The sequence below is a fragment of the Apostichopus japonicus genome, chromosome 15 (assembly GCF_037975245.1).
Source record: "Apostichopus japonicus isolate 1M-3 chromosome 15, ASM3797524v1, whole genome shotgun sequence".
In the NCBI taxonomy this organism is placed as follows: domain Eukaryota; kingdom Metazoa; phylum Echinodermata; class Holothuroidea; order Aspidochirotida; family Stichopodidae; genus Apostichopus; species Apostichopus japonicus.
The window spans coordinates 26,309,595-26,337,474 of NC_092575.1; the positions used below are offsets into that span (position 1 = coordinate 26,309,595).

Here is a 27,880-nt window from a genome sequence, read left to right on the forward strand (position 1 = left end):
GCTGCATCAGGAGGGGAGGGGGCTACGTCCAAACAATCGAATCTTCGCTAATTGTTACATGGGTGGGGATACAGACATGCCATTCCTTTGAATATACATGCTGTAAAGGTGGGGAAGGGCTGCGGGGGGAGGCGTACGTTTTGTTCTGTGCATAAAATCTGAATTGCATTGAATAAAATGAAATTTTTTAGCATGTGGTGAAAAATTTTAATACTTAAGAATTTAAAAGATGTGAATAATATATCCACCTTGGCAAAGTCAAGAATAGTCACTATAAGAATAAAGACAACACTGGTAAAAAGACCTGTATGAATATTTAACATTTATTACAAGGATATGGCACAAGATTTTATGTCTACTCATGCATTTTGAGAAGACAGAAATCAGATTATTTCAGCAAACCAGTTTTTTCCCCATAATCATCCATTATTAATTAATATGATACATTTACATGTAGACGGGGAAAAAAAAAGACCGTCGAACAATCAGCTGAGCAGAACATCTTGAGTTTATCAACCAGCTAAGGGCTACAATGCTGGGGAGGGGGAGGATGGGGCAATGAGTCCCCAGATAAAAAACTAATTCTAACTACTGTCATTTATGTAATATTTGAATTATTAATTATAAATTTTTAAACCAAGGAGTACTGTCTGCTTTAGATACTGTTCTCTAGTTTCAGAGTATGGCGTGACTAGTCACAACATGACTTAGACTGAACACATGCTTCTGGTATGTAATGTAACTTCTTAAAGTAATATAACAAAATGATATTTCTTCAAAAAATAAAGAGAAACTTTCTTACAAGAAGAGTCGATAGAGAGAGGTAAACCAAGGAAGAAATCGTAGTCTTGAATATGAAACAATTTATCCGTGGGCCTGCATAGCAGTTTTTTGAAATTGTTTCTAAAATATATTTATTTACAACATGATTCCTATAGTCAACCCAAACCTGACAACATCAGTTATTTGTTTCGGTTTAGTTTTCAGCTTAAAGAAGTTTTGTTTAATATGAGAGAAAGAAAAGAAAAAAGAAGAAGATAATTCAATTCACTTTGTGAATTTTTTTGTGGCATAACTAAAAATTAACCATGTAAGAAAATAACTGTATGATCTGACTTTGTCAACATTTTTGTTACAGTAATACAGGAAACTCACATCCGATATTTTAAATCCCTTCAGGTTTATTTTTGGAGTAAGCTTTTACGATAAAGTTCAACCCTTTTCCATGCTTGATTGTTTCCTTCTTCCTCAGTGTAAATCGATTACACAGAAAAAAAACCCATCTTATCATCTAGTGGCATCAACAATTCAACGATTCAACATTTCACATTAATGTTGTAATCCTTAATCATTATACCTAGTACAGCTTGGTACATGATTAACATCCTCAAATTAGAATTATTAGGAGGTATGAGACTTGAATAATACAGTTAGGTAAGATGGACATCCTCAAAGCAGAATTGTTCAGAGGTATGAGACTTGAATAGTACAGTAAGGTGGGGTTAACATCCTCAAAACAGAATTATTAAGGGGTATGAGACTTGAATAATACATTTAGGTGTGATTAACTTCGTCAAAACAGAATTATTAAGAGGTATGAGACTTTAATAGTACAGTTAGATGTGATTAACATCCTCAAAACAGAATTATTCAGAGGTATGAGACTTAGGTGTAATTAACATCCTCAAAACAGAATTGTTCAGAGGTATGAGACTTGAATAGTACAATAAAGTGTGGTTAACATCCTCAAAACAGAATTATTAAGAGGTATGAGACTTGAATAATACATTTAGGTGTGATTAACTTCGTCAAAACAGAATTATTAAGAGGTATGAGACTTTAATAGTACAGTTAGATGTGATTAACATCCTCAAAACAGAATTATTCAGAGGTATGAGACTTAAATAATACAGTTAGGTATGATTAACATCGTCAAAACAGAATTGTTCAGAGGTATGATACTTGAATAGTACAATTAACATCCTCAAAACAGAATTGTTAAGAGGTATTCCATTAAGCAGAAATCATTTTCAAGGCTGGCTTTATCAGTTTTCTCTTTCGAGTGATATACTTTCAAGAGATATAGTGTAATGTTATTCAAACAACTCTCCTACCCCCCACCCATACCCCTTCCCATCCCTGCTCTACCAAATCTAGGTAACAAAAGCGACAACAACAGCAAAAGCTTTAATCCCAGAATGCCATAAACTTCATTGAAAACATCAGCAAGGTATTAAATATATATTAAGTACTGTACTGTAATCAGTGGTAAATCCAATTACCATCTTGAATAAAACACCATTTCATTTTTTTGACACAAATAAAAACTTATGAAATTTCATGTATTTGACTTGATTAATTATTGGGGAAAACGCAAGGGCAAGCAAGGTTAGGTGTTAAAGGAGAAGGGAAAACCAATTCTCACTTCTTAGACAGATATCCAACGATTTTGTAAGCAGCAATGAGGTCGTCTTGGACCCCACTATGCACGTTGGTGAGTAGTCTACAAGCTCGGCCAAATGTTAGATACTGTAGCTGGGTCCGAACTAGCAATTATGTCTAACCTATTCAATGAATGGTGTACTGCTATCGCTTGCAAACCTCACAGATGGGAAGCTTTAAGGTGATTTTTCTTTCGCATCTTAAAACGAGCAATTTGTTTGAAAAATATGCAAATATAATATATTATATACCATACAAAGAAAAAAGAAGGAAAAAAGAGAATAAAAAGCAAAGGAAAAAGTAGGTCACCTGGTAATTTTAAAGATGAAGAAGGATCATACTTAGTTCACTCATCATGGATAGCTGATGCCTAAAATACCAGATGTCTCTAAAAGGGTTTATTTTAATGTAAGTATTACTCTCTAGATGAGGGTTGAACTAGACTAGCCATGTATCGTGAGGGATTCATTCTATTCGTAGACGCCTTTTACTGACTTAGACCTGGCTAGACATAACTAGGATCAATTTCCCTCGGTTTTCGTACACACTGCTTCGTCTTCTCAATCCAGTGCGATCACAGACATGTCATCGTAGGTTACAAGGCTGGCGATTTTAGTTATACTGTGGAACCAAAAGAAGAAAGGGATGAAAGGTTCTCAAAAATCATGGCCCGAAAAGTTTACAAAAATTTGATTTAAAAACTTTCCTGAAGTATCATGAATAGCTTAAAGCATCTTTCCTCATTAAAAAAAAAAAAAAAATCAAGTCATGAGCTATTGCATGGGTTACAGCAAATGTTAAGAAAGGTTCTTGCATTGGTCATTATAAATCTTTGATACTGTACTTTAACCAAATTCCCATCACAACATAAATTATTAGCTGGAGTAGACAGGCTTCATTGAAGTCGGCTCAGGAACATTGCCTATTTGTATGATGTTTATACCAGGGATGAGCCTGGGGTAAAATACAAATCACAGAATTTTCAAACGTTGCGGTATAGGCTCCAGTTTGCGGATGCTACAGTGTGTTAGGATAATAGTTTTTGTCCCTGAGGTAGAAAAGAAATCACGGATATTCCGCGTTATATTCCGCTGTTATACACTAACTGAAAGTCTCTAAACAATAAATGAAACAATATTTCATTCATAGTTCAAAGTATGTTTGTTGAATAACAACCTGATACACTGTTTCATCAATTGAAATACAGTTTCAGAGTAATGATTGTTGGGTCTGGTAATACTGGTAACCACATGCAAATACAGTCTGAAAAATGTCTTATAAATGTGAAGATATGTATGTATTTCAATGGAATGCAAATAAAGGATGGTTAGAAAATTAGATTCTAAACCTAAAAAGACCAAGTCTTCCCACTAAAGCTTTCCAAACTTTACCGCCGATGCTTTCATTTTGAACAATTTTTCTGCCTTCCTGTTCGCTGTGACTCATACAGGTTTTCAGGGTCTGTAGTACTACAGCCTTATCACATTGTAGGCTTGCCTTCAACATTACACGAGTCTAATATTTATGAACATTATAAAAGCAAAATAGACTGTGTAAGTTCCACAGACTCTTTCTAATAGAAAATTTCAACAATCAATGTTACAATGTCTTTTAACTAAAACTTAGATCATAAAAATGTGATAATTTTAACACAAATCAATTGTTCTCTTGTGAGAACAAAGGAACCTCCAGCTGTGGCATTTCTTTTGTTGCATAATTCATGTTTCTTTTGTGTCAAAGGTAGATGATTTGAATAAGAATTGATGTTTCATAATTATTCAAATTTGCAAAAGTAATCAAGATGAAAACGTCGCTCATTCATGGGAAATTTGGCCAAAAATGATATGAGATTATTGATTAAGAGTGGAAATATTTGCTATTATATGACTTACTATTTCGTCAGTTATGAAAAATTATGATCTCTTCAAAACATAAATTTACATATATAAAAAAAAGGTAATTTATTCGTAGCTTCTTCAATTAAAATCATTTAACTTACTTGATTTACCTACAAAATTCTGGGCTAAAGTTATTACTTTCATCAAAAATTAATTGGGTGAATTCCCATCAAACTGCACCATTTTGGGCTTGTATCAAATCAAATAAGTAACATTTGTCAACATAGATATTAACCAACTTATTAAATTTCATTTGAAACAAATTTGAGGTAAATTTGAGTAAATAAACAACAAAGTCACTTTCATAAATTATCTGCCATGGTTATTCATGATGTTACACTGTTGGTATGGCAAGTCCGCCAACCAAAAGCTCTCCACAATTGACCATTAATTCTTCCTTTTTTTCAATAATTTTTCGTCTCTTTATTTGCCTCAATCACTGAGCTGCATACGGGCAGTCTGTGTTGTGTTGTGGTTCTGCAACAGTATCGCAGTGCAGACTTGCCTTCAACAATACACTTGTAATTTTTGCTCATAAATTTTCAACTACAGTATCAATGACATTACAGTTTCTTTTGCGTAGTACCCATAATTAAAAACTTCATTCATGGAAGTACTATATGGTGTTCGAACAAATCAATTGTACTCTTGTGAGAACAAAGGACCCTCCAGCTGTGGCAATTCATTTGCTGAAACTGTACTGCGTAATTCATGTTTCTAAAATTAAAATTGATTTTGGATATTTAAGAAACAAATTTTGAAATCAATAATTCAAGGTGGACACATTGCTCGTTCATGGGAAATGTTACAAGTCGAAAAGAAGAAAGTGCTATTGATTAAGAGCGGAAACGACTTGCTATTCTATAACTGGTTCATCAAATTACGGAAAGCGACCCTTAGCTGCACTGTGTGCGGGAAAGCAATTGCAGCAAAACTGTTTTGAAATTGAAAACAGTTATCCACAACAAACTGTTCGCTATTTGCATGATGATGTCACTATAAAAGTTAAACATTTTGCCAAATTTATTTTAGTATTTCCCACCATTTAATGATTTGTTTGGTCACCTGCTATCAACTTTTGTGACAACATAAACTAAACCCGAAAATAACTTATTGAAACAACATATAAAAAACATAAAAAAAAAGAAAATATGAATTATGAGCTGCAGGGATATTGAAGCTTGACATCACAATGTACATAAAGCTTTATTTACAAAACCCGGAGTTCACTTATTTACACATTTCCACCTGACTCCAGTACTAATCAGATGGAAGTACCTAAGATTTATGACAGTAAAACAATGAGTATATAGCAAACCACATTGAAACGAAGAAAGTAAATAAAATGTATAAAAGATTAATGATCTAGGCACATGACAAATCTCTTTTCAAAAATTAGCAATGACATCCTTTAAAAGTTTATTGAAACTAATCAAAAGTAAACATACAATATCAACAAAACCTTACTGAAACTATTCAAAAGTAAACATGCAATATCACCAAAACCTTACCGAAACTATTCCAAAGTGAACAAACAATATTACCAAACCATACTTAAACTATTCAAAAGTAAACATACAATATCACCAAAACCTTACTGAAACTATTCAAAAGTAAACATGCAATATCACCAAAACCTTATCGAAACTATTCAAAAGTAAACAAACAATATAAAAAAAAACCTTACTGAAACTATTCAAAAGTAAACATACAATATCAACAAACCCTTACTGAAACTATTCAAAAGTAAACATACAATATCAACAAAACCTTACTGAAACTATTCAAAAGTAAACAAACAATATCACCAAACCTTACCGAAACTATTCAAAAGTAAACATGCGATATCACCAAAACCTTACTGAAACTATTCAAAAGTAAACAAACAATATAAAAAAAACCTTACTGAAACTATTCAAAAGTAAACATACAATATCAACAAACCCTTACTGAAACTATTCAAAAGTAAACATACAATATCAACAAAACCTTACTGAAACTATTCAAAAGTAAACATACAATATCAACAAAACCTTACTTAAACTATTCAAAAGTAAACATACAATATCAACAAACCCTTACTGAAACTATTCAAAAGTAAACATACAATATCACCAAAACCTTACAGAAACTTTTTGAAAGTAAACATACAATATCACCAAAACCTTATCGAAACTATTCAAACGTAAACAAGCAATATCAACAAAACCTTACCGAAACTATTCAAAAGTAAATAAACAATATCATCAAAACCTTACTAAAACTTTTCAAAAGTAAACACACAATATCACCAAAACTTTATCGAAACTATTCAAACGTAAACAAGCAATATCAACAAAACCTTACCAAAACTATTCAAAAGTAATAAACAATATCATCAAAACCTTACTAAAACTTTTCAAAAGTAAACATACAATATCACCAAAACCTTACTGAAACTATTCAAAAGTAAACATACAATATCAACAAACCCTTACTGAAACTATTCAAAAGTAAACATACAATATCAACAAACCCTTACTTAAACTATTCAAAAGTAAACATACAATATCAACAAACCCTTACTGAAACTATTCAAAAGTAAACATACAATATCACCAAAACCTTACAGAAACTTTTTGAAAGTAAACATACAATATCACCAAAACCTTATCGAAACTATTCAAACGTAAACAAGCAATATCAACAAAACCTTACCGAAACTATTCAAAAGTAAATAAACAATATCATCAAAACCTTACTAAAACTTTTCAAAAGTAAACACACAATATCACCAAAACTTTATCGAAACTATTCAAACGTAAACAAGCAATATCAACAAAACCTTACCAAAACTATTCAAAAGTAATAAACAATATCATCAAAACCTTACTAAAACTTTTCAAAAGTAAACATACAATATCACCAAAACCTTACTGAAACTATTCAACAGTAAACATACAATATATCAACTATGACACAATTTGTTGTTATTTAATTGCCCTTTAGGGATGACTGTAAAACAGGTAAGACAATCAGAAGGTGATAAAGACTTAAAGGTAAAGTTTCTTATAATGCAGGGTACAGAAGGCACTGTGATGGTATCACTAGATGCACACACTTAGAAGCCAGTACTAGGGACCTTGCACCACCTGAGGAGAAGTATTCTACAATAGGTCAAAAAGTCAATCTATTACAGTACGTAACATCAGCAATGTAGATATGTACATGTTCCTACACTCTTCAACAGATATACACTAATGTGTTTGGGAACATATACTGTATATATGTGCTAACAAAAATCGGATTGCACTTGGGTAAATAAGGTCACCTCTTTGACTCAGCTGTTCTAATAGGTTTTAATGCTGAGGTATTTTTCAACTTTGCAAAGACCAATATGGTAATGCATAATGGCAAAGAACAAAAAGTTTTGTTGCTTTAAGTGATGCAGCAGAAAAAAGAGAACATTGTATTTTAGGGTGAAAAAAAAAAACATCTTTGATCTAATTGGTTAGTTTGAAATTAACGATATAAATCTTCTCACCTGATTGGCCTCTCTATTGTTGTGACATCTTTGCATTCTTGTTTCTCTATTATCTCTTGCAATTCCTTGTTCTCCTCCATCAAAATTTGCCATAATTCTAAAGATATGAGCAAAATATGAAGAGATACCATCAGTATAAGGTTTGTAGTCTTACTTGTCTTCAATTGTGAGAGCTGTTCTTGCTCGCTGTATTTTACCTCCATCAATTTCAAATAATGTCCTTGTACTCACCAAGCTGGATCTACATACCAAGTATGACTTTCAACCACAATGTACTTTTTGACATATCATGTTTACAAGCAGGTGTCACCTACACACACACACAGATACACAGGTGTGTTTTACATTCCATTGTTCAAATCTACGTACCCTAACCTTAACAATACCCCATAACAATAGAATTCTTTTGAGGACGTGGTGATTGTTTAGAAATCACATCCGAGGACCTGGAATTCTATTGTTCAAGTCCTCGGTCAGAATACAAAACAAGTGCACAGACACACACATCATCATCATCATTATGCATAGATTCCTTTTGCCTCTGACAAGGAATCTAGAATCCCTCCAGAATGTTTGTGAAAAACATTACACATACTAGTAGTGTTTCTTCTGAGTATTGCTAGATAACAGTTCAAAACCAGCTGAATCAAATGTAACAATACCCTTGCTGAAATGTTACAAATTGCACAGTTTTGCTGGTTCATAAAAATCCTTTGCAGAATAGTTGATGAATGCTCCGGGCATCATCTGGGAGTTCTTAATGCGAACAAACAGTCATAATTCTAAGGTTCAATATTAAAGAGTAAATTAGTCTGTGAACATGTGAGCACTTTAAATTTGAAAATCCTAGCTGAACATTAAAAAACCCAGGTCATTAATAGCTTCATTTCAAAATATAAGGTCAAAACTCAAAAACACATTGAAGATTTTCATTTTGAATAACCAAGAGAAATACAGTAAGTTGAACTATCACACAGCAAATCAATAACATTTATGCGTCTTTTTGGAGAAATTAAGACAATTTTTGGACAATTTTGTTTGAGTCATTTTATTATTTTATCTCATAATCCTTTGCTAAAGGTAAGTCCCTTTGGAACCAATTTCTTTTCGATCTGTTCAAAACAGTGAAGTTGGTTTATCAAAAATATGATTACAGTTCAAACCATGGCAGGACCGAACACCTTGACTGTCACAGGCTCTGAATTTTTGCTGAAAATGAATTTTCTAATCTATCTTAAACCAACATTTACGACTCATAAACTTAAGTCCTGCTTATCTTAAATTGTCAGCTTTAATCCCAACTTACCTATGTCTTCTTAGATTTCGAACTCCATCTCCATCGTTCTGCCGCCTCTCACTGGGGGGCTGTCTGTTCCTCCCATAAGTGGTCTTCGACGAAGAAGTACCACCACCACCACTACCCTTGTTCCTTGCCATGAATTCGTTCACATCGTTCAAATCTCTTCTCACAAAATCATTTTCAAAAGCCATCTCTGGCTCTTCGAGGTTTTTTACTGCCCTCCTTCGATTGGCCGCCGTGGAATTTCCTTCGAGGCTCTTGCCGTTTACTGCTTTCTTAAGATTTGACGGTGACGAACCTTGAAACGGAAGAGACTTTTGAGCAGTCGTAGATCTAGGAGGAGTCACTCTGGATGATAAATTTGATGACGATAATGTTCTTTGAGACGTTCTCTGAGCAGTTTTCCTTCTCTGATCTTGTCCATCTTTTCTCTGTGGTTTTAGCATCGATGGTGATGTCACTACATTTTGCTCCCTATATTTTGGTTGTGCTGCTGTTTGGAAGAGACAAAACAATATATATAAGAGCAGACACCTAAAGGTAGTGGATTAGTGGGAAGGTGCTTGGGAGGGTAGGTGGACGTTTTGGATCACATTCTTGCAGCTGAAGAGGGTAGGATGGTTTGCAAAACAAACAGGAGTACAAAGGAATTATCAAAAATAAACATTATTGGTCAGAAAATTAATAATTTGTGATATTTCTGCCAACATTTTACATCATTTATGTCACTAGACCCTTTCTACTTCTGATGATGAAGTATTAAGTGAACCAAACAAACAAGCCTCCTCACCTCCTGATTTTACAGTTCCCTTTAAATTGAGGCTGGCAGCATTGTTCATATTCTCCAGAATGTCTTCCCAACTTTCCTCTCTTTCCCATTCTGATGCAGGAGGCTCTGAAGTCATCATCGAATTGGAGCCAACTGGAAAATAATGAAAATAAAAATGCAGTTTGTGCCAAGTACGAAAACAGAATACAGGAATGGAAATGCGTCTGTTTGCAAACTTGGTCCTGAAGTTATTATAATAAAGACTACTTTTGATCAAAGCATAAAATGGGAATTGTAGATGAAAGGCTGGATCATACTCTTGAAGCTGAAGAGGGTGGGGTGGGTTTCAGGACTGTCGTACAAAGAATTGTGAACCAGAAAACCTATGGACATAGTGATACCTTGCAAACTATGATGTGAGAACATTCAACAGAAACACTTTAAACCAGGTTTTTTTGTTAGCAGTAATTTACAACCAGTAATCCACGAGGCTCTTGCACTAATACAGACCTACATATTGAATATGAAGTTATCCAAGCTTTACTTTAAGAGATATCACGCTTAACAGGACTATGACTTCTGTTGACCTCAAATGACCTTTGGCCTCCACCCATTCAACACATTCTAAAAACTTTCTTAAATGTAAGTTTCTCAAATTTTCTTTTCTACTACTAATGATAAAAGCCAAAGCGTAGAACAATCAAATGTCCGTACCACCTGATTTAACTGTTTGCTTTGATTTGAAGCTAGCAGCATTTTTCATTTCCTCCCTCATGTCTTCCCAACTTTTCTCTCGTTTCACTTCTGATGGAGGAAACTCTGAGGTCATCACCGAATTGGAGCCGGCTGAAAAATGGTAATGAAACAAACATGTAATCTGTGCCAAGTACGATTACAAAAAATAAGAATATAAATGCCCTACTTAACAGTGTTGCAAGATTGAGTATGGTGCAATGAGGTTTTTCCATCTTATCCAAACAGTAGTCTCACATATACACATGCAGGCACACAAACAGACACACACAAATACACAGACAGAAGGCAAAACGAGAAAGAAAACATTAACCTCTGTAACATTAAAACAACAAATCTCCTGGCAGACATATCGGTATATGAAAGGACGAAAAAACCAAAACAATGCACGACCTAGCGAGTGATCAAACAGGAACAATAATTAAAATAATGCAAACGGTGAAGAATGAATGGCTGGAAGGAGGAAACCATGTATGGAACCAACCAACCAACCATGGATGGAACTAACCAACCAACAAACCAACCAACCAACCAACCATGGATGGAACCAACCAACCAACCATGGATAGAACCAACCAACCAACTATCCAACAAACCAACCAACCAACCATGGATGGAACCAACCAACCAAACAACCAACCAACCAATCAACCAACCAACCAACCAACCATGGATAGAACCAACAAACCAACCATGGATGGAACCAACAAACCAACCATGGATGGAACCAACAAACCAACCAACCGTGGATGGAACCAACTAACCAACCAACCAACCATGGATGGAACCAACTAACCAACCAACCAACCAACCATGGATGGAACCAACAAACGAACCAACCAACCATGGATGGAACCAACTAACCAACCAACCATGGATGGAACCAACTAACCAACCAACCAACCATGGATGGAATCAACAAACCAAACAACCAACCATGGATGGAACCAACAAACCAACCAACCAACCAACCATGGATGGAACTAAGAAACCAACCAACCAACCATGGATGGAACCAACCAACCAACCATGGATGGAACCAACCAACCAACCATGGATGGAACCAACCAACCAACCAACCATGGGTGGAACCAACAAACCAACCAACCAACCATGGATGGAACCAACCAACCAACCATGGATGGAACCAACAAACCAACCATGGATGGAACCAACAAACCAACCAACCAACCATGGATGGAACCAACTAACCAACCAACCAACCAACCAACCATGGATGGAACCAACTAACCAACCAACCAACCAACCAACCAACCATGGATGGAACCAACCAACCAACCATGGATGGAACCAACAAACCAAACAACCAACCAAGGATGGAACCAACAATCCAACCAACCAATCAAGGAAAACCTGGTAATTTGTTTCCGACCATGAACAGAACGATACATCCAGATATTCATTAGATCACAGGGGAATCCTTACCTATATCATTTGGATATTTGGCTGATGATGTGATTAAATCGTCTTCATGTGTTGGCAGTCTATTTCGTGTACTGGATTCTCCCCATTTGTTGGTTGAAGAAGTTCCTATCAGATGAAAAAACAGAGAAGACAAAGAATAGATAGGAAATCCATTTATGCATTTCAGTTTACTTCTTTTTAACTTTTATATCAGAGAGGTTTCTCCTTAGCAATGTTGTGCATCGGTGGAACTTTGGTTTTTTGAAAACAAAACCATGAATGTCAAGCAAACCCATCAAATATGTAAATTATATCAAACAGCATTAGAAACAAGAAGCAAACCACCCAAAAACCGTCTTCAATCTGCGAATGGGGTAAACCCAACCCCTACCACAGTTATTTCTGCTCACCTCTTCTGTTCCGGATAACTTCCGAAGAAAGTTCAAAATCAGATCCTCTTGCATTCCTTCCATTACTAGTACCTGCCTTCTTCAAAGCTGACATTGTATTTTTTCCGTTACTATGAGCAGGTTGTGCTAGAGAATTGGCTTCAATTGTTCCATTGCGGGGTAAGTTCCTCAGCCTGCTTTCTCGTTGCATCTGCAAGGCCTTCTCTTTGGACACGACGCCGGCCGTCGGTGGATTGAAGGCAGAACGCTGGCTGTGCTGGAATGATTGATTGGCTATCTTTGGTTGTTGAAAAGCGGCCCTCTCTTTGCCCTTATTGACCAGTTTCTTCTGACCGGAAGTCTGAAGCATGTTCACAGTCTTCTCTTTCGAAACAACACTGACTTTGGTTTCTAAGAACGTCAAATAAAAGAGGCAGGGTAAAAGTGACACTTTCCTTTTGATATTCATCTGATTAGTATGTTTTTACCCTTCAAACAAAAACTTAATAGCAATAACCCTTCTCCTACCTACCAAAGATCCATCCTCATTTGTAACTATTACAATTATTTTCTATTGGAAGTTTCACAATTTTTGGTTAAATAGCCCCTTTGGGAGTCACAGATATACAGATTAAATTTCATGTAGGTTTACATTTCAACCAACATAACTGCTTTGTGTACAATACTTACAGCAATACTTTCACACTGTACCTAGGATACAACTTTAACAAAACTGTTTTTTTCGCAACGAACCCATTCCCAGCAGGCAATCTTTTTTTGCAGCAACCTACGCTAACTTCCACACCACAAATTCATAAGCCAATGAATCATGAAGAAATGTATCGTTATCTGTCATGACATAAATTTCACATTGATCTTGAGTTGCTCCTTGGGTGGTTTGAATGTCATACTGTCGTTTCATATCTGATCTCATTATATATCAATGTTTTCATGCAACAGAATGACTTACTGCCACAATACAGTAAAAACTCCAACTATCCGAAACTCTTTTATCCGAACCCCCGATCTTCCGAACTGGCCATCCGTTCATTAATAAAAAGTCTGGAGGCCCAGTGTTATCCATTCCAAGTACTGATATTATGTCCAACATAAACTTGTGAACTTACATAACGATCAGCTTTTTAAATCTTTTGACAAAGAATGTATATTTTCATTCATTCTTCCATTGCCATCGAATAGATTAACACCTATTACATAAACATTGTTTGTATCAAGATTGTTACCACTTTACAAAAAAGTCGTGATTTCCGATCATACATTCAAGACAATAAATGTTCATTAGGCTAGCGCTTGTGTGCTCAGCATGTCGGCTATGGCCTTCTATTACCTGGTATCTGATACTAGTAGATTACAGTCATTGCAGCATTGTCAACTAAACACATTTTTGAATGAAAATCTACAGTGGTTTAATGACTTAGGATATGCCTCTTTATGGAAAAATTCAATGATATTTTTGTTATTTTCAACATAAGTTTGAGAATTATATTCTGCTTTGCTTCTTACCAACTTTTGGTGCAACCCGACTATCTGTGAAGACTGGATCAGGCTGGTGTCTTCGAGCCCTACTTGGAGGTTCAGAGGGTATCTCCTGGTGTCTTCGAGCCCTCCTTGGAGGTTCCAAGGGTATCTCCTGGTGTCTTCGAGTCCTACTGGGAGGTTCAGAGGGTATCTCCTGGTGTCTTGGAGCCCTACTGGGAGGTTCCAAGGGTATCTCCTGGTGTCTTCGAGCCCTACTGGGAGGTTCAGCGGGTATCTCTTCAACGAATGAACTAGTTGGTATTTGCCTTGCTCTCATCACCTCAGAATCTGGATTATCAAACCCATATTCCTTCATGTCGTCTTGAATATAACCGTTTTGAGGATCACAACAGACCTAGAAACCAAGATGAAGCAAAACGTTAGCATCTCGCCAACAAAATAAACCAACAAAAACACTATCAAAACGATTCAAAATGCTTTAAGGATGTCGTTTGTACCCGATAGATAAGTCGGACATTTTGTGCAAAAATGGTCCAGTTCTCACCTGATGTATGGCAACCGCATCAAATGGGAATAACTCCTCACAAAATTCACAAGGAACCATACTACTTTCGTCGTCGTCGTCACTTGGTAGGTTAATTTCTCTGAAAAAGAGAGCAAATTTCAAAGTTGATGACATCATCAAGTCAGGGGATCCTCTGGTCATTGCAAACATGGGCAATCATTCAGTCATATTCCAGCTATATTTTAAAGGATGGCTTCTAGGCACAAAATTAATGTTGATATTTTGTAGACCGTTTCAAAAACAAAAATGAGTTATCATTATAGGTTGCAGTTCTATATCACACCTATTATCAGTATAGGCTGCAATTTAAACATCTCAGGCTCATCTAAGAAAGTGGCTGGACAACTAAGTCTAAAACAAAGGTCATTAGGTCAGTTCCTCAGATGCAACATAAAACTCCATAGCAAAAACATAAAGAAAGTTATGGCCTAAAATCACATATTTAGGGATTACAAATTTGTGAAGGACAAATGATGTCGAGTGTCATCCGAGAGGGCACTGTTGTTTTACATGAAGTAAAAAGAACAAGTTTTCATTGAGTTATTACAATTCCTGAAACAATGGATTTACCTTTAACAATTAGGCCTACTCTGAGGAGTTGACCACATCCTAAATTTGGCTTTGAATATGCCTTAAGGCATCCTAAAATACCACCTCATTAGCATTTAGAATTCCTTCCAAATAATCACTTTTATGACATTATTCTTCTTTCCTCTCATTTCTTATTTGTCTAATTAATCTTATTATTCTATACATTAATATACATATTACTTCTTTCTTAAAGGTCAAAATCATTGTTATTACTATTTTCTGCTTTTTCTATTGTCCTTCACATGCAACATTCTTCATTCCACTCTTTTATGAAATATTATCTGTATGACTTGCTTATGAGAGTTAATTTGAACATACTACAGCATGCAGTAAGCGAACAACCTGTTCAGCATATATATATAGGACAATAGTTACCTGTAGCCGTCATTTCTGATGGCCGATGTGGTCCCATTAGTTCCTGTTTGGAAGGGGTTTCTTGATTGGCTGGAAGGAGGCTGTCTGATATCAAGAAACGATGGAGACTGACGACCGGTTCCCAGATAGGGATTGAACAGCTCTTCATCTCTGGAAGGGTAACGCCACGCTGTGTCTGCAGGGGCATGATCAACTTCAACAACATTGTGGAAGTTTAGACCGTTACCGAGTCCGTTCTGTACGAGTTGACATTCCTCCTGGTAGTTATGATAACAAAAGCAAGTAAAATTAATCATTCGAAAACTGACTGGGAAAATATAGAAAAAGTTGAAAAAGAGAAAAGAAATTTATGGCTAGATTCTGAGATATGAAAAAAGAGATTCATTCTCCTTCCTCGCTAGCAAATTTATGCAATCCTGTTTTCTTAGAATAACTGGCTGCAGTTCATAATCACATGACACTTATAAGAGTCCATGCAAACTTACCAGAGCTACAATTTGGAAACTATTGTGAACTTATCTTTGGCTTACCTGATGTGCGTTAAGTATTGTTGAAGATATCAACTGATTACAGAACTCGCAGGGAATCTCAAAGTCACTAGGGAGATCCGCCTCCTCCTGGGCGTCGTCAACGCTGAAACTTGTGTCTGTGTTTCTGGGCGCTCTGTTGAAATTGGCATTAGCAGGAGGCGACGAATGAGGCGCAAGTCCTAACAGGGCCAAGTCGGTCGGTGAGACATTGGAAGTGCTCTGTGACGGTTGGACTGCAACGCTGTCTGCTTCGATGTTAGCAAGCTGAAAGGCTAAGAGGTAATCTTCCTGCTCCTGTTGTTTTGTGGGGGAGCTTCCATCTATCTCTAAATGATGATGATAATGATGATGAGGATGATGATGATTAATACGAGAAGGACAAATGTTGCAAAAGTGGAAATTGAAGATCTGGTGCTACTAGTTTTATTCAGATGATGTTTCTAGGACTTCAATGGGATGCTGTCATTGTAATGTAATCTTAATCAAAATCTAAAATGTATGGACCATGCCCCCTACCCCCCCCCCCTCCTGTGCCTACATTCTTGAATAGTTATATGACATTAGATACCCTACCTAAACCTATAAGAGCAATATAATCTAGTATAAATGCTTGTGCTTTATTCAAAACTTTTAGCTTCCAATGAGTGGATAAGAAAAAGATATGCCTGTGCTGAATCATTCTGAATTTGGATACATACTACCCATTGTTATTTAAACTTGGCATCCAAATATCTATACGTTCTTTAATGTTTACAGCCGACCGCACACTGCCCCAACTGGTCAAGACCAGACTAAACTCCACCATTGTGACCCAGTATTCGATAGTTGTTAAGGCCCTTGGTCTTACAACTGACCTTGTACACTGTGCCACTGATTATCACACACGACAACTATTCACTGCTAACGGCTGGTGTTCATTTAGTCACAGGCAAAGTTACTTGATTGGTTAAAACTGTTAAGACTGGGTAATTTTAGTTATGAACAACCACGCAATGCCGACAGCCGATCAGCAAAAGGCTACATGTTCTGTTTTCACGACTGAAGCAGACACAACTCAAAACTGGCAAACACTTGATAAGTCGTAGTCTTAAGTTCACATGAATACTGTCGACTATCCAGGAACAACGATGGTCACGTTGAGTTTATAGGGTCGTGTGGTCAGAGTGCGGCAAGCTTCAAAGCTTAGCACATCTGAAAAAACGGCCGCATTCCTGTTTTAGCCATATACACAGAGAGACCAACAATACTAACACCCACTGATGGATGAGAAAATAGTACAGGAGTAAGAGTATATTTACCATCTGTCGGGGGACAATATAAATTCTGAACAGTTCTTTCATTTTTTTGGTTGTGCCTCTGAGTAGTTTCGTTTTTCAAACTCCTCCTCTGACCGATCATTGAATTCGAGTCCAATTCTTCCATGACTGTCTGGCGGTAATACGGCTCGTGATGGAAGGGTACGTCTTCCGGAAAGAAGTCCACGACATGGTTTCCTGGCCAAAGACTTGTTTGCTCTGGTCCTCTTGTGTAGGTCAAAGGTTGTTTGTAGGGATTCATCCCATTCTGCCCAAGGCTTCTTTCTTGGCAGCCGTTATGTTCGTGCAATATCTGATCTCTCAACTTGACAAATTTCTTACACTTCTCACACTTCTCGGTCCTACTTCCGCAGAAATCTTTGTGTTCGGACATTTTTTCAAAGGTCAAATCTATTTCGCAGTACTCACATTTAACCTTGCGAAGTCGACACCCATTTTCCTAAACGTGAGAGACAATGATACACAGTGACACTTTTAAACTGACAAATAAAAATAATTGCATGCATGGGTTTACACATTCATTGTGCTTGTATTGTTCCTAGGATTAATAAAGGTTACCATGGCGCCACCAACAAAGTATTATATATTCATGAAGTGTGAGCAAGACTGCGCAAATACTACCATTTCAATTTACGCCTTCATGGAGAAATGGAAAAAGGAACAAAACTACATATTATTAATTACTGTACAAGAGCAGAAAAAAAACGACACATGATATTGAAGTTTTCATTAATTAATCTGATAAATGTTCGTGCTTTTCTTGTTCGTCTTAGAACTTGCAGCTCTCCATAGATCTGTCAAGTCATTTAAAAATATCTGATCAATGATATTCAGAGCATTGAGAATTTGTTTAAAAAAAATGGTCTTCCAAACTGTAAAACAAACGAAAATCCAAACTAAGCTAAAACTTTCAATTGCATAGCCACCCGATGTGCAGTGTTTATGTATTAAGCCATTGGGCCTCTCCCACACACATATGTGTGGCTGCTAAAGTATTTCACTTTTCTCCCCCTTTTGGTTTTTTGTTCCTTCCTCCTCCTTTTTTGTTGTCTACGTAAAATCATTTATAGAAAACATAATGGCTAGGAAGCCAGCCATTAGCTCATATTTATCTTTTTGTGATGTGATGATTGTGGATAAATTATCATCAAGTAGCAAGTCCTCCTTTGTAAAAAAATTGATTGGATTGGGAGGATTAGAGGTTGGTTTTATAATTTTTCAACTTTAATTGTTACCATGTGTATACTTATTAAAAGTGATATCCAATATCTGGTTGGATATCCCCCCCCCCCCAATAAAAATCAGAATGCAAAAATGCATTGTGGTTTCGATGATATAACATGAGCAGTTTTTCTTCATGAAATCTGACATAATGGGGTGTAAACGTTTATAAGTGTTTCACAATTTGACCTCTGATGTACCTTTGACCTCTATCCAAACACAATAGGAATTTTTAACTCAATGTGGTATTATCTACACACTAAATTAGAGGTGGGCCCAAGCTGCCAGTATTGATATATCGTGTTTACAAGGTTTTCACAATTGACCCCTGGTACTACTACAAACTAAATATGAAATTTGTCTGACCTTCCCTTCTTGAGATCTCTCATGTTTACAAGCTGGGCATCACAAACGCACTAACTCACACACACACATACTCCATCATGAATGCATAGGTTACGATTATCATCGAAACCAAAAATGGGGTTTGGATTTTTTTGGTTATACGATTTGGAAGACCATTTTTGATATATGCCACTAAAGACTTAATCTGTCAATAAGTTAGATCAGGTAAATTGGTATCAAAAGTTCCACCTGATACGTCACCTCCCCACTACATCCCCTCCCCCTCCTCTCAGCCCCCCTCCCCCTCCTCTCAGCTCCACCCCTCATCCCAGGAAAGCAACATGCAACTTACCTACTACACATAATGAATAGTTCAAGCAAATGTGTGTGAGAAGCCCAATGGCTTATTACATACCTTTGACATCGGATGGCTATCCAATCCACAGCTTTTATATACATGTAGCTCATGTCAGATATTTTTCATTTTATGATTTGGAAGAGCTCAAAATGTCAAGTTATCGTTGCTTACCTTATGAGACTCCATCTGTTCTTTTTCAAAACTTTCCCCACATTCACAAGGCTCCTAAAGCATAGAAGGAATAAAATGATGCAAGAAATAATTTAGGATCAGTAAATTAATTAAAATTAGTTATGTCACCTTGCTGATTTCAACAGCTGAAATCCTGAGTCAGAACACTTGTAAACCTCAAGTAAACAAAAGCTAAACATCCTGGGTTTCCTGACTAAATTTGTAGAGCAATATAGACTGTTTTCTTACAAGACCTTGGCTTTCTAGATCATGTTATTTTGCCGCTTTGCTTTAGGTGTTATTTGTTGATCACTAATTTCTCTACGCTTTTCCGTTTTCTTGACATGCTTCTTTGCAATGTCTTATATTTTCAACCTAATTCTAGTCTTGTGATGAATACAGTCCATATTGCAATTTCTTCACTCCTGTTTGCACCATGTTTGTCATCAAAATCTTACACCCCAAGAAAGCAACATGCAACTTACCTACTACACATAATGAATAGTTCAAGTAAACATGTGTAAGGAGCCCAATGGTTTATTACTTACACTTCACCTCGGGTGGCTATGCAATCCACAGCTTTTATAGCTCATGTTGGATATTTTTTTCACACATAAAAGTTAGATTTACTCAATGGTTTGGTGAAGGTCTTCAGCTATCGAACTAGTATTCACCCCCTGTAATGCGGTCACGGCATTGTTTATAGTTCAAACATGAACAGTTTATTCGTCCTTTAATGCTTACAAATGAACCAATCTCTGTTGCCTGTAACTGTACAATGGGGTCCTCCAGCCATGTGCAATATCAACAGAGGGCACTCTCATACTTGGTCCTATCTAGAACTGCAAAAACTTGACCAGCTGCGGTCTATGACCGCAGATCAGCCTGAGTTTATCATTAGTAAAAAAACATTTTTGCAGGTAACTGTTAAAGCAGAGATCTTGTTAAACATTTTTTTCAAAGTTCCAAGTTATTGTGTAAGGCACCTTAAAATGTGTCTTCTAAAGCATAGTTTAGGCCAATGTTCCCCAAGCTTGTGATCGCTTTCACACAATTGTGTTACTTTTGATTCTGTAAACACAACAGATCACCGATATTGTGTCCAAAACGACAGTGGTCTCAGTTGATACGCTGGGGAAACCTGTTAGAAATTGAAAGAGTATTCTCTCAGGTTATCAAAAGGAAAGTCCAGGTAATAATTTTATATTTGACCGATGAAAGAGGAACCTCCCTCTGTCCATTTATCCTTCCATTCATCCAATTTTGTAGCAATCTTTGCGTCAACAATTTCCTGGTGACACAAAACTTTTCACAACATATCTATATAAGTTTCAATGCAGGATTGTAAATGCAGTGCATTCATGTCACCTTCCACTAGCCAAGTGAACCGTTAATAGACAGAATTGGCAGATATGTTCCATTATTCCAATCCCGACCCTTAAATACGTTGACACGGCATTACAGCGGGTGCATTCTAGCTCGATAGCCGCAGACCTTCACCAAACCATTGAGTAAATCTAACTTTTATGGTAATAGGGCGTTTTCATGTTTGTGCACCGCGTCTATGGAACGCCCCATTGGTTGCTTCAAGTCCCAAATTAGAACTCATCTTTTTATCATGTACTTTACTGACTGATCTTGGTTTTTATTTGTCTTAACCTTGTTTATTTACTAGTTTTGTTAATTGATTTTTTCTTTACTGATTTCCTTTGACTACTTTATTCCTTTTATTACTCCGATGTATCATATGTATGAATATGTGTATATATATGTATTGTGGGTGGTGGGGGTGGGGTGGGTGGGTTTTACGTATTTGGTTGGTGTGTGGGTGGATATAAGTGCTACTGAATACTTGTATTGTTCTCTTTATTTACTTATTGGAGCACTCTACTAGACAAGCCCTCTGGATTCTTTGTAGTGCTTCCTTTCACAACTTTCCCAGTTGTTGATATGTTTTGTCACTTAGTTAACTTCTCTGTATTTATATTGTGAAGAAACAAATGAATGAAATTAAATGAAATTTGTACCTTCTTCAGATTTTCCTCTTAGTAAAGTTCTTTAGAGATATTCTTCAAGTAAAGGGGCAAGGGCTACATTAATACATAAATTATTATTACTAAGCAGGACCTGCTGAATCATTGACATGCTATTTAGTGATAAATAAGTTTAAATCAACGTTCAAGGTCTGTTTTGTCATTCCAGACATTGTATTACATACAGTTCACATGTTAAACCTTTCAACAGCTGTGGGAATGAATACTGGCACACACCTAAGTGCAACTGTGAATTCAGTATGAAGTTAATGTTATTCTCTATAAATGCTCTCAAGTAGTTTCATTCTTTGTTTTTCTGCCAAATTTGTTTAAATAAATTTATTTATGGCAGTCTGATGGTCATTAGCATACATTAATACCCTGACAAACAAATAACAATCAAGAAAGAAAAAAAAACAACAGTGTGAAACATTTGATGATATTCAGAATAAGGCTTGGTATATGTGCTACATGGTAGTAACACAGAAATAGCTAAATATATATATTTCTATGGGAGAGACGGGTGGTCGGGGGGGGGGGGGGGTTACTGCCTTTTACTCTGACTAAACATCTGTTGTCAAGGACAATACTGTACCAAACTTACACTGCATTTTGCATTCATCCTATGGGTGAGAATACAATTTTTGGATAGTGTGTGTACGCCCAATTGAAGAACACATAGTAATGTATAGTAGTAATTGATAATTTGAAGATAAGCAAAACTAAAACAATGTTTTTCCCTGCTAATCAAATTGGGATTCACCCCTGTCTTCACCATATATATAGAATACATATCTACCATTGAATGATCCAAAATTAATTGGTTTAGGTAAACTTAATTATACCTCATTCAATACAGAACTGTAATTATCATATGAAGCTGTATGATCTTATTTGAATTGGCTGGTTTGGTCGACTGTATATCGACTTATTCATTTACATAGGCCTGCCCTACAAACTCAGGCTATTTACTGGCCATTGCTCTAGATTGCGAGCAACAAACACATGATTTATTAATAGTCTCTCAAACAATTTGGGTTGATTTCGGTACCTAACATAGGCCCCATATCTTTGCTGATTATCATCAAACATCTGTAGGCTGCTACCATAAGCTTGTACAGTAACTGAAGCCTGCTGTAACTCAAGAAAATGACAGTGGGAACTTGATTTTAGCCAGTAGCTGTTTTAAGCACTTGCATTTTTGAGCTAAAAGTGGCTAAAATTGTCAAGTTCTAGGCCTGTGACAGTTATACTAAAATCCAAATTTAATAACAATCTAGTAAAATAGTGTGAGCGATAAATCAATTTTTATCTCAAATAATTAGCTAGTAAGTTCTGAAGCAACACAATCGAGCTACAAAGGAGGGCTGCATTTTTTAAATTTTTTATTTCATTTCACAGCACATATATATGTTACCAAGTAGTGCTGTCAATGAAATCTGTATTGTGTTGAAATGTGAAAGTAAAGGTTCATATTACTCATACAGAACTATACTGATAAGACTGTAGGTCTTTCAATATGATATCAAACAGCTAGAAGTGGTATAAACCTTAGTAATCCCAATCATGATAAGATAATTTGTATTGTTATCTTGCTGGCTTTTAAGATAATCATTGAACTTGCTGCAGAGTACAGTACTTAGCAGTTACTGAATTTAGTATTTACATCAATTGCCATGTGATCTGTTTGGTGAAGCAACAACAGAAACTGTTGATGGTCTCGTCAAACATGAGAGTGACCTCTTGTGACATCACATGGCAAAATATATGCTAAATATGGTCACCATCGTTTTTCATTTCTGATTGTACGAAACTTTTATTGGAATACAAAATTTGAGATTTCTGGGAAAATGAAACAAGGGAATGAAACTGAACTTTGATGTGGAAAAATTCTTCTAATCCCTAACACTTGAAAGTCTATTGAAGATATGCCCAGTCATTGCGATTGTGTAAGGGGGAAGCAACACCAGTTAACAAATTCACAAAAAAAATGACCAAACTATTGGATTGCTTATTATCTCTAAAGTCTCTAAACAGAAGTGAAACAGCTTTTATTGAAAGAAGGAAACCATTACTTCTTGCACACTTCCAGGTCTCTTCACCCCATTTCATCAGCTTTCCTGCCAATGATGTCACTGGAAGCAACTTGGCTAGAACTCACAACAATGAGACTAGAAAGTACAATTGTTGACTCACCAGTATATGATACTCTTCCTCATGCGCCTCCATCTCTGATCGAGGTACCGGTTCTTCGCATTTCTTACAGAGAATGAGGTTCCTCACACAGTGGGTCTGGTGCATAACAAAGTTAATTGCAGGTATCTCTCGCTTGCTGCGTGAAAACAAACACAGAGGAAATGTTCATGAAAGCTCTCACTGGGATCTAAGGTTTACTGGACAAACTCTTTTCATAATCTTTCAAGTCTTTCAAAGGACAGATATTCCACTTGTTTTTTTACATATTTATTCAACAATGAATATTCAACAATTTTATTGCAATAAAATTTATTGAATTCCGAAATGCCATGATGTCTTCACACTGTTTTATTCAGGGAGTCACTCAGCTTCAACAACTGTATTAGCTGAGGAAATGTCTACGATTTTTATGCAAATATTTTTTCAAATCTAGCGATTGCAAAATAAGCAAAAGTCAAATTTAACATCAAATTTAACATCATGGAGTGTTAGCTCAGTGGTTAACGCCGGTACCTTCCAATCATAACGTCCCTGTTCGACTCACTCCAAGATTAATGTATGTCGTCCAGAGTTAAAGAGTTGTTGACAATTGATAATTCATAATAATGGACGTTAAATATGAATCTAAGAGACTGACTTTGGTCAGCTTGCGGCTTCGATAAGCCAATGAGGCTCCTTCGCGAGTTTCTACTTGCAGGAGGATATAAAATACATACATACATCTCTCTTCAAAATGTTTTAATTATGGCAACATTCTAACAAGTTGGTCTTTGGACCAAACATTTAACACTTTCCTCCATTTTGTCCACCTACGGACTTTTCTGTATATATACTGTAACTTTAGCAAACATTTATATTGTCATTCGATGGTACATACATTGCTATATAATGATATAGATAATTGATGTAAAAGTTGAACCCATGTCTGTGCATTCAAATCATACCAATTACTGCAGTATTCTGTATCCTCTTCTGAAGAATCCATAATGGTGTTGTGAATACACGTATCAAGAAAAAGTGCTGTATTAAAGAAGAAAAGAAATAAATTAGGAAATATTAATTAAACATGAATCAAAGAGCAACATGTCTTGCATTCAGCTTGCAGTAAATATATTATTAAAGCCTTAGTCCCTGAACCCTTAGACATGGTTGTGAAAACTTTCAAATTCAAAACTAAGAACCTCTAGTCATCTGTGAAGATTTTGATGATAAACATGGTGCAAATAGGAGTGAAGATATTGCAAAATGCACTGTATTCTCCATTGTCAACTTTGATAGCAAAGTAACAACTGAACTGGATAAAATTGATAAAATCCAACAAGGAAACATCGACTATACAAATCCTATATAATTGAATTAATCCAACTCAAAGCAGTTACTGCTATATAGTGTAAATCGACATTCCAAGATGGCAACAAAACTGCTACAAAAAGCAGATCACTGGTATTTTGTAGTTTCTCCAAAAAGTAAGCATATTTTGCTCCGGCTATGACTCTCTGGAAATTAAACATGAATATTTTGGTTTAATTCTGAGTGACGTTCCTACATGTCTAATACAATGTTGATGCTGTAAATGTGTCCAATCACTATAACTTAACAGAGTAGTCTGGAAACCTAATGTGGCATGGTACGTAATATAGCATACTTTGGGAATTACATGATGTTACCATAGCAACTCAGAGTAGGCCATGCTTTAAGGATGCTTGCTAACAAGTCGCTCAATATGTTTTACACAAAAGTGAAGCCACAAGATGATGTAAGTTTGATATTAAAATAGGTCAAATCACAATTCAGTAACTATATTTTTTTTTCTGCTAGGCAACTTCGATCAGGAAATGTATACATTCTTCTTGTTCCTATGATCATTTCTGATGTAAATATGAAGGAAAAAATCAAACCTTTCTTATTTGTAACATATTACATAGGACAGTATTTGTAACTCCCCGGAGGAGGAACAAATCGATTCCAGCTACATTCCACTCAAATAGACTTACTGCACTGTAACTTGTAAGACATCATACTTCAGTACCAATATTAATGACGATTTCACTGCAACAATTGCCCAGAATTTCATTCAAACAATTTTGAACAAAGTTTGAATACAATTATCTATGTGTAGGCTAGGTCACATTTGTATATGCTTGATAAAGTAATCAATTACCATTCAAAGTTTAAGTCCACCTAATTCACGCTACCCTTACCACTCTCAAACATGAGTAACCAGCTAATCTGAGCTAACAATTTCTGTAACTTTAACTGTAGGCCTATATGCCTATTGTTTAGAAGTAATTTAAGCTATAGCTTTGCATAGGGCTATGTTAGATCAAAACCAGTCAGTGTTTGGCTTTAATTCTTTGGTGGGAGCTGTTTACCCAATCCTCAGGTAAATAAGGATGGTGCTCTTGCTTATTTAATCAACTGTTGATTGACTGCACATACTATAGCATTTTTTGAACATCTGTCTAGGCCTGCATCATGGAAACCAGGAACTTTGTGCAATTTCTAAATGTACTCCTTGGATAATGCACAAATGCAAAAGTTTTTTCCAAGGCTTGATGCATCCAGTAATCGGTCACCAAGATTGATTGGGTGCAAGAACCCCATCCTTATTAAACTTACGATCGAGCAAATAGCTGCCACCAATTTCTTTTTTCCTAAATGTAATTGTTTACAGAGCTTATTAAGAGTGCAGTTAGGACTTGTCTACTTTATTATGAATGAAGCTATATAGGAAGCAGGATGTACGTTATAATATCTCAACTTTGCTGGTAGAGGATCTGAACTTGAGTAACGAACATATGCACCAACAAGTCTTTCGCCTTTACTGCAGTAGGTTAGCTTAGGCCTAGCCTAACGTTACTGTAGTTTACCTGTCTGAGGTCCTTTAGGACTAGACCCAAACTTAAACAAAAACACAATAAGAAAATCACCATTTCATTCTACATACCAGCGAGAACAATTTAGAGAGGAATTCAGAGAAGCAGGCGTGTTACTGCATATCAAAGAAATTTATGTTGAACTTTTGCAGGACCAAAGAAGGATTGAACAGAATATAGAAGTACGTTTCACCTTCGTTCGGTTTGATAATATTATAAGACAACAGATTTGCCATTGGTCTAACGTACGTACGTATGCTATGGTTACATTAGCCTAGCCAATGACGGTTCAATTTCATGATGTCACTGATTGATCGAAATGGCAATGGGGGAATTCCCAATGTCAACACTGTATCGTCTGAGTAACACTCCCTCGCCCACACTGATTTCAGGGTGTCGGTCATTATGATTGTGAAATCTCGCCTCTGTTAAGGATATCACGACAAATTAACTTAATATTTATCAATAATTTGGATTACTCATTTATTTTCATATGCATTTCACCAGGGAGACGGCATGCAGCCCTCGATCGATCGCGTTTTTCAACTTATATGTCTTGCCTGTAGCCTATATAACTGTCGAGGTAACAATTTATCTGACCAACATATAAAATGACTATTATAGTTAGGAATTATCTTTGGTATTATGAAAATAGTAAAAAAGTGTGAAAACATTAGATTCACAAGATCGACTGACTGGAAAATAAATTCATGTAACACTTTTTTTGCTGTTACCATTTTAATAGCATTAGATACATAATTTTGATCAACATCTTAAGCAAATGAGAGGATTAAATGATCATTTCTCAAGGCAGGTGAGCCTGCAGGGCATATAATGTATCCTTTAGTTTAGGCAAGCCCATCATTGAGACTGATTGTTAATAATTCTGTTTCTGACAATCATTTACTTTAATGATATCGGATGTGAATGATAAATGTTCGTATATACTAAATAAAATGCCCTGCGCCAGGGGCGGCGATTTGTTTCAAATATTAGGGGTGGGGAGACATTTGCATGGTTACTGGTTGCTACAGCCTTCGGCAAATTTCATTACGGATGCGGTCCATCTAGTTAATTCATTTCGAAAAAAGTAAAACTACTTTCAGGTAAATTTAAGTCTGTGATGTTATTGGGTGATATTGAGTAACAAATTGTGACACGGTTAGACAGGCGCGTAGCGCGGAATTTGCCAAGGGAGGGCGAAACTTGTAGGCAAACTATCTAAGCGTACCGCCACCATGAGTTGGCGCGAAGCGTAAAAGAAAATTTTGGCCGAAATTACCTCCCAGATTGCTGGAAATGGC

At 36.2% G+C, this 27,880-nt stretch overlaps 1 protein-coding gene across 2 annotated transcripts; it reads right to left on the reverse strand.

The window, feature by feature from the left end:
• Nucleotides 1-309: 309 nt before the first annotated feature.
• On the reverse strand, nt 310-26,809 carry LOC139981466 (uncharacterized). Of its 2 annotated transcripts, none has more exons than XM_071993873.1 (16): nt 26,648-26,809; nt 24,645-24,720; nt 23,701-23,836; nt 19,472-19,525; nt 17,359-17,815; nt 16,061-16,386; nt 15,531-15,787; nt 14,544-14,643; nt 14,024-14,393; nt 12,521-12,910; nt 12,132-12,236; nt 10,647-10,778; nt 9,954-10,085; nt 9,170-9,653; nt 7,864-7,960; nt 310-3,063 (listed from the first exon to the last, which is right to left on the reverse strand). In XM_071993873.1, exons 2-16 carry the CDS (start codon nt 24,683-24,685, stop codon nt 3,055-3,057), a joined length of 3,090 nt encoding a protein of 1,029 aa, XP_071849974.1. In that variant the 5' UTR covers nt 24,686-24,720; nt 26,648-26,809; the 3' UTR covers nt 310-3,054. The 2 variants fall into 2 exon arrangements, with proteins under 2 accessions (XP_071849974.1, XP_071849973.1); XM_071993872.1 differs by having other exon boundaries at nt 9,170-9,656; nt 26,648-26,808.
• Nucleotides 26,810-27,880: the final 1,071 nt, after the last annotated feature.